At 35.4% G+C, this 12,007-nt stretch overlaps 1 protein-coding gene across 3 annotated transcripts; it reads right to left on the bottom strand.

Moving 5' to 3' along the window:
* Positions 1-2,273: 2,273 nt before the first annotated feature.
* On the bottom strand, positions 2,274-8,671 carry LOC112755487 (protein ACTIVITY OF BC1 COMPLEX KINASE 1, chloroplastic). 3 transcript variants are annotated; one of them, XM_025803612.3, is made up of 14 exons: positions 8,058-8,671; positions 6,770-6,976; positions 6,588-6,677; positions 6,326-6,472; positions 5,766-5,930; positions 5,361-5,501; positions 5,074-5,253; positions 4,748-4,943; positions 4,086-4,213; positions 3,717-3,788; positions 3,484-3,596; positions 3,241-3,388; positions 3,091-3,143; positions 2,274-2,543 (listed from the first exon to the last, which is right to left on the bottom strand). In XM_025803612.3, the coding sequence occupies exons 1-13, from the start codon at positions 8,394-8,396 to the stop codon at positions 3,135-3,137; spliced, it is 1,935 nt and encodes a 644-aa protein (XP_025659397.1). In that variant the 5' UTR covers positions 8,397-8,671; the 3' UTR covers positions 2,274-2,543; positions 3,091-3,134. The 3 variants fall into 3 exon arrangements, with proteins under 3 accessions (XP_025659397.1, XP_025659396.1, XP_025659398.1); XM_025803611.3 differs by having other exon boundaries at positions 3,091-3,160; XM_025803613.3 differs by having other exon boundaries at positions 3,091-3,160; positions 8,035-8,626.
* Between the last annotated feature and the right edge of the window lie 3,336 nt (positions 8,672-12,007).

Here is a 12,007-nt window from a genome sequence, read left to right on the forward strand (position 1 = left end):
AATAAATAATTTCATTCTTTTTTGCTAAAAAAAACTCAATCATTAACAAAAATATATCGAAATTACTTAAGGAATAAAAAATTTGGTCAATATTTAGTAGCATCAAGTGAACCTCAATTAACACACAAATGAATCGAAATAAATTAATAAATGAACCGAAATTATTTAATGATGGTAACAAAGAAAATCAGAACTAATAAAGATGTTCGCAAAATGTTGATATTATTGGTGATGAAGATAACGAAAAAAAATACATAACATTGAAGAAGAAGAATCTGCATGTGCGAATTTGGAAGAAGAAGAAGAAAGAGGAGGAGAAGAAGCAGGAGGAGAAGAAGAGGAAGAGAGGAAGAAGAATCTGCGCGAATTTGGAGGAAGAAGAAGAAGGAAAAGAAGAAAGACGAGAAGGAGGAGGGGGAGAAGGAAACGCAGAAGAAGAAAAAGAAGCACGTAATTTAAAAAATTGTTATAACAACTTAGTTAGACTTAATTAGTATTTTACTTGAATGTAGAACTTTAGTGTATATTATATTAAATGAGTTGAAAGAAAAAGAACGGAATAAAAGTGGTAAGAAGAAAGATAGTGTTAAAAGGTGAAAGACGTTGAGAAAAAATGAATAAAAAAAAGTTAAAAAGAAGTAATTAGATTATAAGAACATTTTAAATATTTTAAATTTTAAGTAAAATTCCAATAGATTAAAATTTTAAATTCAACCTATTTGAATTGAAATTAATTTAAAAAAAAAAACAATAATAAAATTAAATTAAATTCTATCTAAACTAATTTAATTATTTTTGTTTCAAATACTAAAATTGAATTCAATTTAAGAGATTTCTAAACACCCTGATAGTACGAGTGGTTCGTTGGTAAGAGATTTGATTAACACATGTAAGACCCTCAATTCAAATCATTAAGCACAAAAATCTTAAGATCAAACATCATTACAATCAGTGGAAGAAATAAAAATTACCAATCCAGATATATCAGGTAGGTAAAATCATGTCTACCATAAACGATGTTTCCAAACATAGTTGAACAAGCACAGTAGAAGTAAAAATTAAGAAATGGATATTACCACTTCTATTTTGATAATGTCATCTTTTTTTTTAATAAATTTATACAAACATACGATATAAAAAAAATTATCTAGAGTGACATCATAAAAAAGAGAGTGAAATTAACACTTTACCAAAAACTATTGTGTCAGTCAAGGTAGAGAAAATCGAGATTTTACGTAAAATCGAAAAAGTAAATTAAGTACGTAAAACGTAAAATCTTAACAAGATTTAAATTGTAAAATCGTCAGACTTAGTATAAATTTCGTAAAATCGATGGACTCATTTAAAATCGTAATATCGGAAGATTTTAAGAGTTAAATCGAGATTCTAGCTACTATAGTGTCAGTGACTCGGTGTAAAGTGTGAACGCAAAGAAGTCAAGAACAACATCATAAAGTGCAATGAGACACCACACACCAGGATGCGACTTACCCTGTCTTTCTCGTAATTTTGTCCCACCACTCGGTCGTCAACTAAAATAATATGGCTGTGCTTTTAAGTTTCAATTTTCTTAAAAATAAAAATATAAAAAAGACCTACGTAGGATACTATTTTCTGCCGCCATACTTGGGTGGTGGTACACATCACAGGAAATATGACAAGCATTGTGTGAATAACTTATATATTAGACGGGAAGCTAGAATTGATTTTACACACTTGATTGCGTACCTAAAATCTTAATCAGAAATAATGAAATATAATGGTACAAGGGAATCCACCAAAACCAACAATAAAAAAGGCTAAAAAAAAGAAGGGAAAAAAATATCAACAACGATAACCACTAAAAATAGAAAAATTAGAGAAATGCTATAGAACCACTAAAAATAGAAAAATTAGAGAAATGCTATAGAACCATCAGAATATATTGTTTTTGACAATTATTTTTAGCCATCCGTTCAATTTCTTTAGTTTAGTAATCTAATAACATACTTTATCCCATATTTTTAAATATTAATAACTAATTGATGGCTAAAAACAATAAATTCTAATAGTCTTCTAGCATTTATCAGAAGAAATTATGAGTACATTAATAGTTACGTGAAGTTATGAATTTATAACTGGATAAAAAATATTATCAACCAAAGAATTACTAGGTGACTAGATCATTAGAACTTTCCAAAATAAGTCGCAGCTCTATATAAATGAAGACAAGTTGCATTTGTAAAATAACATCGCATTAAAGGAAGCTAAGAGATTATATGACATTTTTGGACTTTTTCCCCATGAAACCTTGATATTTATTTACTGAGTAAAATAATGTTTCTATACAGATGTAGTATTTCTTTCCTATAGTTACAAGTGTGATAATTTTATTTAAATTTTCAAAGGATAATCCTTACAGCTACAAAAAGAGAGGAATATTATAGGATGTGAATAGTATACTCATCTTCTGAAACAAATATAGTCCCTGAGATTCAGCTATCTATCGGATAACACTGAGTCACTCCAAGAAAGTAGAAGATCCCTGACAACAGTTGGGAAATCTGTATTCAAAACAAAACAAAAAAACGAAGAATATTTATGTTTGATTTGTCAGTTGCCATATACGGTCAAGGAAGATAACAAATGAATGCATTTGGACAAAATATTTTAAGACATTAATGCAATTTTGTTTCTAGAAAAAAAGTTCTTTTGCGTTTTGTGATGCTATTTAAGTACTTGAGTAAAGTGCAAATGTACTTTGGAAAGATCATATGGAAAGAAATTTAACTATGAAAGAACAAAAGTCCATCTAGTATGTATCCCCAAAAGTTTGGTCCAAAGGACAAATCTACCCATGAAAATGTCAACTTTTGGGTAAAATTGTCCACTGAATCAAGTCTTTTGAAGATGTTAGATGAACTTTTGTAATGGTAATTTTGTCCATCATAATCTTTTGTGAATACTTTTGTAGTCACTTCACTCTAAGTGTACTTTCAATTATGGAAAAACATTTTAAGTGAAAGAAAAAATTGTTTTTAGTCAAGGTGCAAAAGAGAAAAAAGACATCCAAAAAGGAAAGTTACAATCAGGTTCTGCAAAGAGCTTTACCTCGAGCTACTTCTACTGCCACTGAGGGTAAGTCTATCTGATCTTCAACCAATCTATACACATCGACGAGCTGTATAAAACACAAGTCTGAATAATGTAGCACAGCACCACAATTATGTTGTAAGAATAGGTCATATAATCAGGACAAACCTCTTCAACATGAAGCTTTGAGTCCTCAGTCAAAGCAAGAAGCAGCTGTCTTCGTATTCCTTCGTCAACAATGAAAAGGCGTGCTCCATCTTTGATGGTGTCTGTGAGGTCCAGTTTTCTTTCAACTTTCAAGTCTCTTTGAGTTTGCCTGTATAAATAAGCCTCATGTTAATATTACTTATTAAATGGTTCAAAAGAAGAAAAGAAACCAAACATGCAATGGTGTTGCAACAAAATACAGACATGCGTTTAACTTGCACTGCTGGATTGCTGCTCATCTTGGCTACATTTTCCTTTGCAAGGATAATAAGGTTTTCAAGCCGTTTCCACTGGAAAAGACCGTCTTTGAAGAGAACCTGAAAGAACAAAGAACAATACAAGTTTATATAGGGAGTATAACCAAGATTTCACTCAAAGCTAAGAAAAAAAATGAAACTCATGCACAAAAGTTTATTCATTTTTAGTGGCGTTCTAACCTGTATAAGACGTTCACGAAGAGCTGGATTTGGGTCTGTCAAAAGTCGCTTTGCTACATATGGATAGGCAACCTAATCGATATTCAAAAGGTAATTAATATATATTGGAAATTGAAATATGATAGTTGCTCCTTAAACCTTTTCTCTACAATAATGAACCATTTATCCAGTAGCAAAATGTTAAGTGTATCATTTCTTAACATATGAAGCAGCTTTTAAAAGCCAAAAATATATTTTACACATTTAAAGAAAAATAGAGAGGAGAAGAAGAAGTGTAGAGGGTGGGGGGATGGAAGTCATTGCTTCCTTAAATAAGTTCCATGAATTTTCAACAAAAAAGAACAAGTCAGAAACACCCAAAGCTTTTACCTCAAGAAATTTGAAGTCAGGCTTCAAAGTGAAACAAATGCCTTCTTGAGTCAATAAAGAACGAATTACGAGTGAAAACCTTTCGGGAATGCGGATTGGATAATTGTAAACCAATTGGTTAAACTTTCCTGCATTGTATTTAATCAGAATATTAGTTAAGAATAATGAACCCCCCCTTCTTTTTTCTCTTCCGAACAAGAAAAATGAGAGGAAAATAACCTTTTTGCCTGCCTTTATAATGGTTAAATGTGCCAGTACAAAGAAATTATTCAAAACATGACAGATGAAACATTGGCATATTTAATCAAGAAATTAAACAACAGAATCTAATTACAACAATTAGTTTTTTGGTGTATGTGGGTAGTGCAACATATTTGTTTCTCTCCATAGAATAACATGACATCTTCTATACATCATCAATGAATACAAATAAATGACTTCAACGAGTACGTTGAAACAACAAAGTCACACGAGTCGTAACTATTAGCCCTTTACTTGTTTGGGATTCTTCCCTTCAGATTCAGAGTTCAGACAACTCCATTTAATTGGACAGAAGTTATTCAATCAAAATTTATGAAATTTGATTTCAGGAACAGCACAGTTCAAGTCAAAGTCACATGGAAATAGCTATTTATATTTAAAAGGTAAACGGGAATGGGTACCAGTGACACTACGAAAATTGAAATCTGACAATCCTTTTCCAAGAGAGTTCTGCCAAATTGCTTCCAAAGCAGGAATTATTGGAGTGACATCAGTCCCTGGTGACAGGAAGCCTAATCTGGTAAAATCATTAGCCATCTCAGCATAGTCCTCATTTACGGCGTGGACAACAGCATCAATCAAAATTTGTTTATTTTGCTGAAGAAATAGAAGCAGATAAATATGTTACCACAAAAACTATCCCCAATCAGCTTCAAAATCCATTTATTACTAAAGACAAAGCTGATATCTCATATCAAAGAAACAAAATTATTGAGAGAGGGAATACCTGACTAAGAACGGCAACATTGCCAAAGTCCACATATGCAATTCGTCCATCACGCATGGCAAAAATATTTCCAGGGTGAGGGTCTCCATGAAATAATCCAAATTCCAACAATTGTCGCAAAGCAGCACTCACGCCAATTGTAAGAAAGCCATCTATATCAATACCAGCATCTTTGATGGCCTGATTCATAAGAAGAGTAGTTATCAATAAACTATAAACCTCAAACAATGTTGCTTGACTATCCATGCAACAAACAGCAAAAGCAGCACCAAACAATCTAAACAAACCTGTGGATTGGTGCACCTAATACCATCAATCCATTCCATCACTAAAACGCGTGGACCAGAAAGTTGTTTGTAAACCCGAGGAATTTTAACTGTAGGATCATCTTTGAAATTCTCAATAAAGTCTTCAAGATTACGGGCTTCCTGAAATAACGACAAGAAATAGTACACATGTATAAAACAACTATACACAGAAAACACACACAATGTGCAAGAAACACTATTTAGTGCTTTGACATTTTGTTAAGTACCTAAGTGGGGAACCACATCTTAAAAGCTAGCTACTAAGAGAGAGGGGGGGGGGGGGGACCACTCCTTAAATAAACCGTGTAATAGCCAAGTCCCTAACACATTTGAACAGATTAACTACTATAGCTGTAGCACATACAAGGCAGTCCAGAAAGTTACCAGGGTATAATCAAGCTCTTCCAAAAGTTTTTCACCAAATTCATCAACAATCAGCTCTGCATTGCAACCCAACTTTTGTATGCTAATGCCATTTAAGAATGAAGCCAAGGTACGAAAAAGGAAAAGATCCCGATATATTATGGGCTCTATCCCAGGCCTTTGAACCTACAATTACAGCAAAGTATGTCTTTGGAATCAGCTTTAACCTTGTTTTGAAATGCTGCTCTATGCATGCATATTCAGCAATTTACATGCAGAAAACCATACAGGTAATTATATCTGACAGAACCTAGAACAGAAGGAAAGATCATACTAAACAAGAAAGAGAGAGGGAAAAAAGAAAGAGAAGAGGGGGGGGGGGGGGGGAGGTGCTGCTATGGAACATTATGGCCAAGCAAATGTCAACAAGTGATCCCAACAAGAATACAGTCAAGCCAAAAGTAATAAATAGACAAATAAAACACTATTTTGCAATATAAATTGATGCCATGTCTGAACTTCTTAATGTCATGTGTTGATAACTAAAACATGATTATAACAAAAGGTGAGCTCAATGGAACCTTGATAGCAACATCCTCGCCAGTGGAACGCAAAGTAGCCCGATAAACTTGACCCAAACTAGCAGCTGCTATTGTCCCTGATGAGATTCTGCTGAAAACGGCTTCAAGGGGCTGACCAAGTTCCTCCTCTATGATATTGAAGGCAGTCTGTGATATTTGTAGGCCATGTATCAAAATTATATGATCCAGATGATTAATGGTATGAAAATTATTTACATAAATGTAACAATTAAAAATAGTTGGCCACAGTAATAAGTTTTACTTGGTTGGGAAAGGGAGGAACATCATCTTGAAGAATGCAAAGTTCATTCATATAATCTTCTCTAATGATATCTGGCCTGTTTGCAAGGACCTGTCAAATGGGGGGGAAAAACTTTTTAATAACCAGAAAAAACAAAGTTATAAATTTCATGGCATGGCCGAGTACAAAACAAAATAACACACCTGACCAGCTTTAATAAAAGAAGGTCCCAGATCGCACAACAGGTTCCTAAGCTGTCGTGCACGATACGGAACAACCTCTTCATCCCTTCCAACCAGGAAATCATACGCCAAGGTAGACCAGTAGAAGCCCAGACTCCAAACTATCTCAACTCCCCTTAACATAAGCGACAATATAGCCCCTCTTGATTCTAGTACCTTATTCCTCACCTAATTAACAATAAGAGATAAGTATTCAAACAAAAAAATTACTTCAAGTTAGAAATAATTATACAGTAAATCAAAACAAGTTTTTTTAGTTTTGGGGGATTCCCACGGGCCACGGTAAGTAGCTACCGACACCCTCCTACCAACATGGATGATAAATATCATTGACTACAATTATATTCATGTCAACTGTCAACTAGCATGTTTCGAATATTCATCATGTAGAGAATATTAAATTTTACATTCTAGACCATCAAGTTTAATTTCCCCATATGCAGACATCTGCGCTTCAAGTACATCCTTCCTAGTTTCAAAGATTTCACAATCACCAAAAATGCCACAACCACCACCAATAAGACTCGTCTCCCACTAGGTGGGGTGAGCTAAGTAAATCAGACTATGTCATAATGCCGTATGATAAACCCAGCTTGCAAGTAAACCATTAAAAGTATAACTACCAAAGTTGAAGGAATTAACTAGAACCTACAAAAATGAATAATCTTAGCTTCATAGTTCTACATACTTCATAATAATAGATTATATTTCTTGAGCAATTACAAGATTACCACAAATGAAGACAAAATACTCTCTTGCTAGCGGGAGCATATCATATCAATTGGAAATTCCAATTGAACATGTCAAATGTAGATCTCTATCATTAATTCATAAAGTTGATCTCAGCATGATCTCACAAAAGTTTACAATAATCGGTAAAAATCCACACTTCACTTGGTTAACCGGAATTTCCGATTGAGAGGATCCATTTCCCTTGCTAACCCCGTATAGCATCAATCTCAAGATTATACAAAATACATGTTTCAAGACTACGAAGGCGGTATAATTCTAAATTCACAATTAAAAAAAAAAAAAAAATACTAAATAAAAATACTAAAAGTAATTTTAAAAAAGAGCTTAATTTCTATACATTATTAGCTAGTAGAGTTTTACACTACGCAATAGAGATTAACTTTAACGGCCACTACCTCAAGAACAAACCACGTCAATGTAAAATCAAAAGCAACTAAGAGAGGACCAAAAAAAAATTTGAGGAGAGAACGAACAGTGATGTAACGAAAAGTCATACTGTCTCGGGAGAGTACTTGCGGAAAGGGATGCAAACGCCACGCTCGATGTCAAGCTGCTCCAGCGCGCTGTTCGACGGTTTTCTCAATTGTAACACATCCTTCACACTGCTCAAAACGGCGCCGTTTGATGCGGCACTTCCTGTTGTTGCAGAACACGAAATTCTCGTTCTTAATAGCTTCTTCGCACTTCTTCGACGAATCGGCAACGATTGAAACGACGACGAAGGAGAGCAAGAACAAGGAATTGAAGTTAGCAGCATAGTGTTGGCACGTGGTTTCTTCAAGTGGCGGTGAGGAACAGTGTATAAGGAGAAGGAGGTTGTGCAGATAGACTCCATGGATGTACGGAAGCTGAACTTGGAAGTTGGAACCCTAAATTGAGGAAAGAATTAAAGGCATTTCTTGATAAAATTATTGCGTGTTGGGATCAAATAACTGAATAACCAACCACTGCTTCAAAATTTAGTTGTTTTTTATTTAAAAATATTGGAGGGGGGTTTGCAGGGTGAGAGGTGTGGTGTGGTGGGAAGAGAGAAGAGCCACAGAAAATGGTAAGTGGAAATGGTTTGAAGGGTTTCGTCCACGTGGTGGATGGAGTAAGGCTTGGTTTGGTAAAGTTTTTCGAAGAGGTGCTTGTGCTTTTTAAAAGCTCAAGCTCCTCATTTTGTGTTTGGTAAATAAAAAAGATCATGTGCTTGTACTTGCAGCTTTTAAAAGATTGGGATACTTTTGAAAGCACCTAAGATAGAGCTTTTCAAAGTTGGCTTGTGCTTTTCAAAATTTAAAAGTCTAATATAACCTCATATGTTAACTAATTTTCAAATTTAATGCTTGCATTTATGTCTATTATAGTATTTTTAAATTTTAAAAGCTATTTTACCAAATGCAATTGTTATTGTTTGTGATTATTAAAAGTAATTTTTAATTTGATTTACCAAACATAAATGCTACAACTTTTAAAAAGCCGTATTTTAAAAGTTAGCTTTTATAAGCTACTTTTGAAAAGTAAAAGCTTTACCAAACTAAGCCTAAGGGCCACATCTGAGGGGCCTTTTTCCCAGTCTGACAAGGATTTGAGTTAAGGATTATTATGAGCTTCTTTCTACTTCTACAAGCTAGTTGCGCTTTGCAACTTGGCTACTTAAATTGAATGACATATTTGTCCACACACTCATGTGTGAAGATAAAGTTTCACAACATTTGTCAAAATATTGAATATATTTCATTTTGATGCAACGCAAAAAAGTTTTATACCAATATTTAATTATTTATAGGAAAAACAACTATTTGTACCCATAAATTTTACGAACGCTGATAAAAGTATCCATTAAAGAAGGAAACTAACGTTGTATCCATCAAAGATGGATTCCGTACGACAAAAGTAGCCAAATCCTAAATTTATGTTGACTTTTTAATAAAATTCCAGAATTACCCCCACCATTATCTTTAACCCCTCCTCTCTTCTTTCTCAAATCTCAAATACCTCCATTGCCTAAAAACCCTAATCTCAATACCTAAAAACTCCAAATTGTCATTTTCCTAACCCTAATCCCAATACCCCTTTCAACAAATTTCAACCATCTCTTTATTCAGCAATTTAACCTTTCTTCTTCTTCTTCTTCTATGGCTTCAATGAACTTGCTGGGTTTCTCTCTCTCCCCTTAAGAACAACACACTACTACTACTCATCATCATCAAACTCATTTTGGGCTATTCAATCCCACTGCACAAGATGATGTAACTGCTGCTGATGATGGAAACTGTTTCGATCTCACTCCTTCCACTCATGCCGATACTACTCTCAACCTCACTCCTTTTCCCATCTATCAAGAACCCTTCAACAATCATCTTCACCTTTCTACTCATCAAGGTTTAATAATTTCTTTTCTCTTTTAATTTCTCTATTATTATTACAAATTACTCTTTTTTTTATTTTTCTTTATCATCATAGATTGGAAGGAGAATAACTACATCAACCAAAACCTGCTATTGGAAACTTCATGCAACAACAATAACAATGTCGACAACAACCACCACCACCATCACCAACAACCCAAACTCGAGAACTTCCTCGGTGGACACTCCTTCGCCAATCATCATACATGATTACGGTGCCAACTCATCGGGAGACTACCTTTTCCAAAACTGCTCCCAGCCGAAAGTTACAGCAGGAGGAGGAGAAGGCTCCGCCGGCGGCAGTGGTGGAAGCACAAACTCAATACACCATCAACACGTGTTGGTGAAGGAGGTGGTAAAATTGATAAAAAGAATAAAGAGATGGTTGAAATTTGTTGAAAGGGGTATTGAGATTAGGGTTAGGAAAATGATAATTTGGAGTTTTTAGGTATTGAGATTAGGGTTTTTAGGTAATGGAGGTATTTGAGATTTGGGAAAAAAGAGATGAGGGGTTGAAGATAATGGTGAGGTTAAATCTGAAATTTTATTAAAAAGTCAACATAAATTTAGGATTTGGCTACTTTTGTCGTACGGAATCCATCTTTGATAGATACAACGTTAGTTTTCTTCTTTAATTGGTACTTTTGTCAGCGTTCGTAAAGTTCATGGGTACAAATGGTTGTTTTTTCATTATTTATATTTATAACATGTATATCCATCCAAAAAATAAAACTATTCTAAAAATTATCTGATCTTTCAATTAATTTTTAAAAAATTTAATCAATTAAATTAATTTCTAAGAGATATAATCGAAAGTCAAATGAATCATTTTATAGATTCGACAATGGTGTCATGTTAACTATTAGGGATAAGTATTATTTTGGTCTCTAATGTTGGGGTCAGAATCGAAACCGTCTTTATCATAATTTTCAATTTAGAATCATCCTTAACGTTTTTTTTCGTATTAAAATCGTCCTTTTAATTTTTTCGGACAAAAATACCCTCACCCCTACCCCTACCAGCACTTACCACCACCACCACCACCAAACCAAGAAGCAGAAACAGATGTAAAAACTCAAAATCAGCAGAAGCAAAAAGCAAGAAGCAGCAAAAGCAAACCAAGAAGTAGAAGCAAAAAGCAAGAAGCAGAAGCAAAAAGCAAAATCAGGAAAGCAAGAAAGCAGAAGAAAGATGCAGAAGCATAAAGCGAGGTGCAGATGAAGCGGCGAGGGGGCGAGGTAGCGAGGCGCGCGAGGCGGCGACGGCCACCCCCCTTTCCCCATTTCCCCCACCCCCACCCCACCCCACCCCCGCGTCCTTTCCCCTCCCCCCACCCCACCCACACGATGTTGGAAGCGTCCGATGTGTACTTGGGGAGAATCCCGAGCCTCGATTTTTTTTGCCGTCGTACATCACCGGTGACCCTCCATTGATCATCTCCCCTACAAAGAGTCGGATTTCCATGTCCGGCGATTTCTCCCCCTCCGGCAAGAACCGAAAATACTTCAGGTACGGCCTGGACACATCATAGCTGAGTGCGAAGAGCTCGCGAGAAACGGGATTGACCTTCGGGTGCGCGATCATGGTGGAATTGAGCTGGTTCCCGAAGCTGTAACGGCCAATAGTTTTTAGATCGCCGGAGATAGTGATTTGCACCTCGTAGGGGAGGTCGTCCTCCGACATGGCGAGAAGGCTGCCGTTGAAGAAGACGAGGCCTACGTTCGCGACGCTGGAGCCATGACGGTTGTCGAGGATCCCGCACAAACCCCGCGCATAGAAGAGAAGGAGGCGGCGACGGTCACCCCCTTTCCCCTCCCCCCTTTCCCCTTTCCCCTCCCCCACCCCACCCCCGTGTCCTTTCCCCTCCCCCACCCCCCAAACGCGTGTTTTATTTTTTTTTTTAATTTTATAATTTTTTATTAAATAGGGGTAGTTTATGAATAAAATTAAAAATTTTATTAAAAATGACGATTTTAATACGAAAAAAAAACGTTAAGGATGATTCTAAATCGAAAATTACGATGTGAATGGTTTCAATTCTGACCCTCAACGT

Source organism: Arachis hypogaea, chromosome 16 (assembly GCF_003086295.3).
Source record: "Arachis hypogaea cultivar Tifrunner chromosome 16, arahy.Tifrunner.gnm2.J5K5, whole genome shotgun sequence".
NCBI lineage: Eukaryota > Viridiplantae > Streptophyta > Magnoliopsida > Fabales > Fabaceae > Arachis > Arachis hypogaea.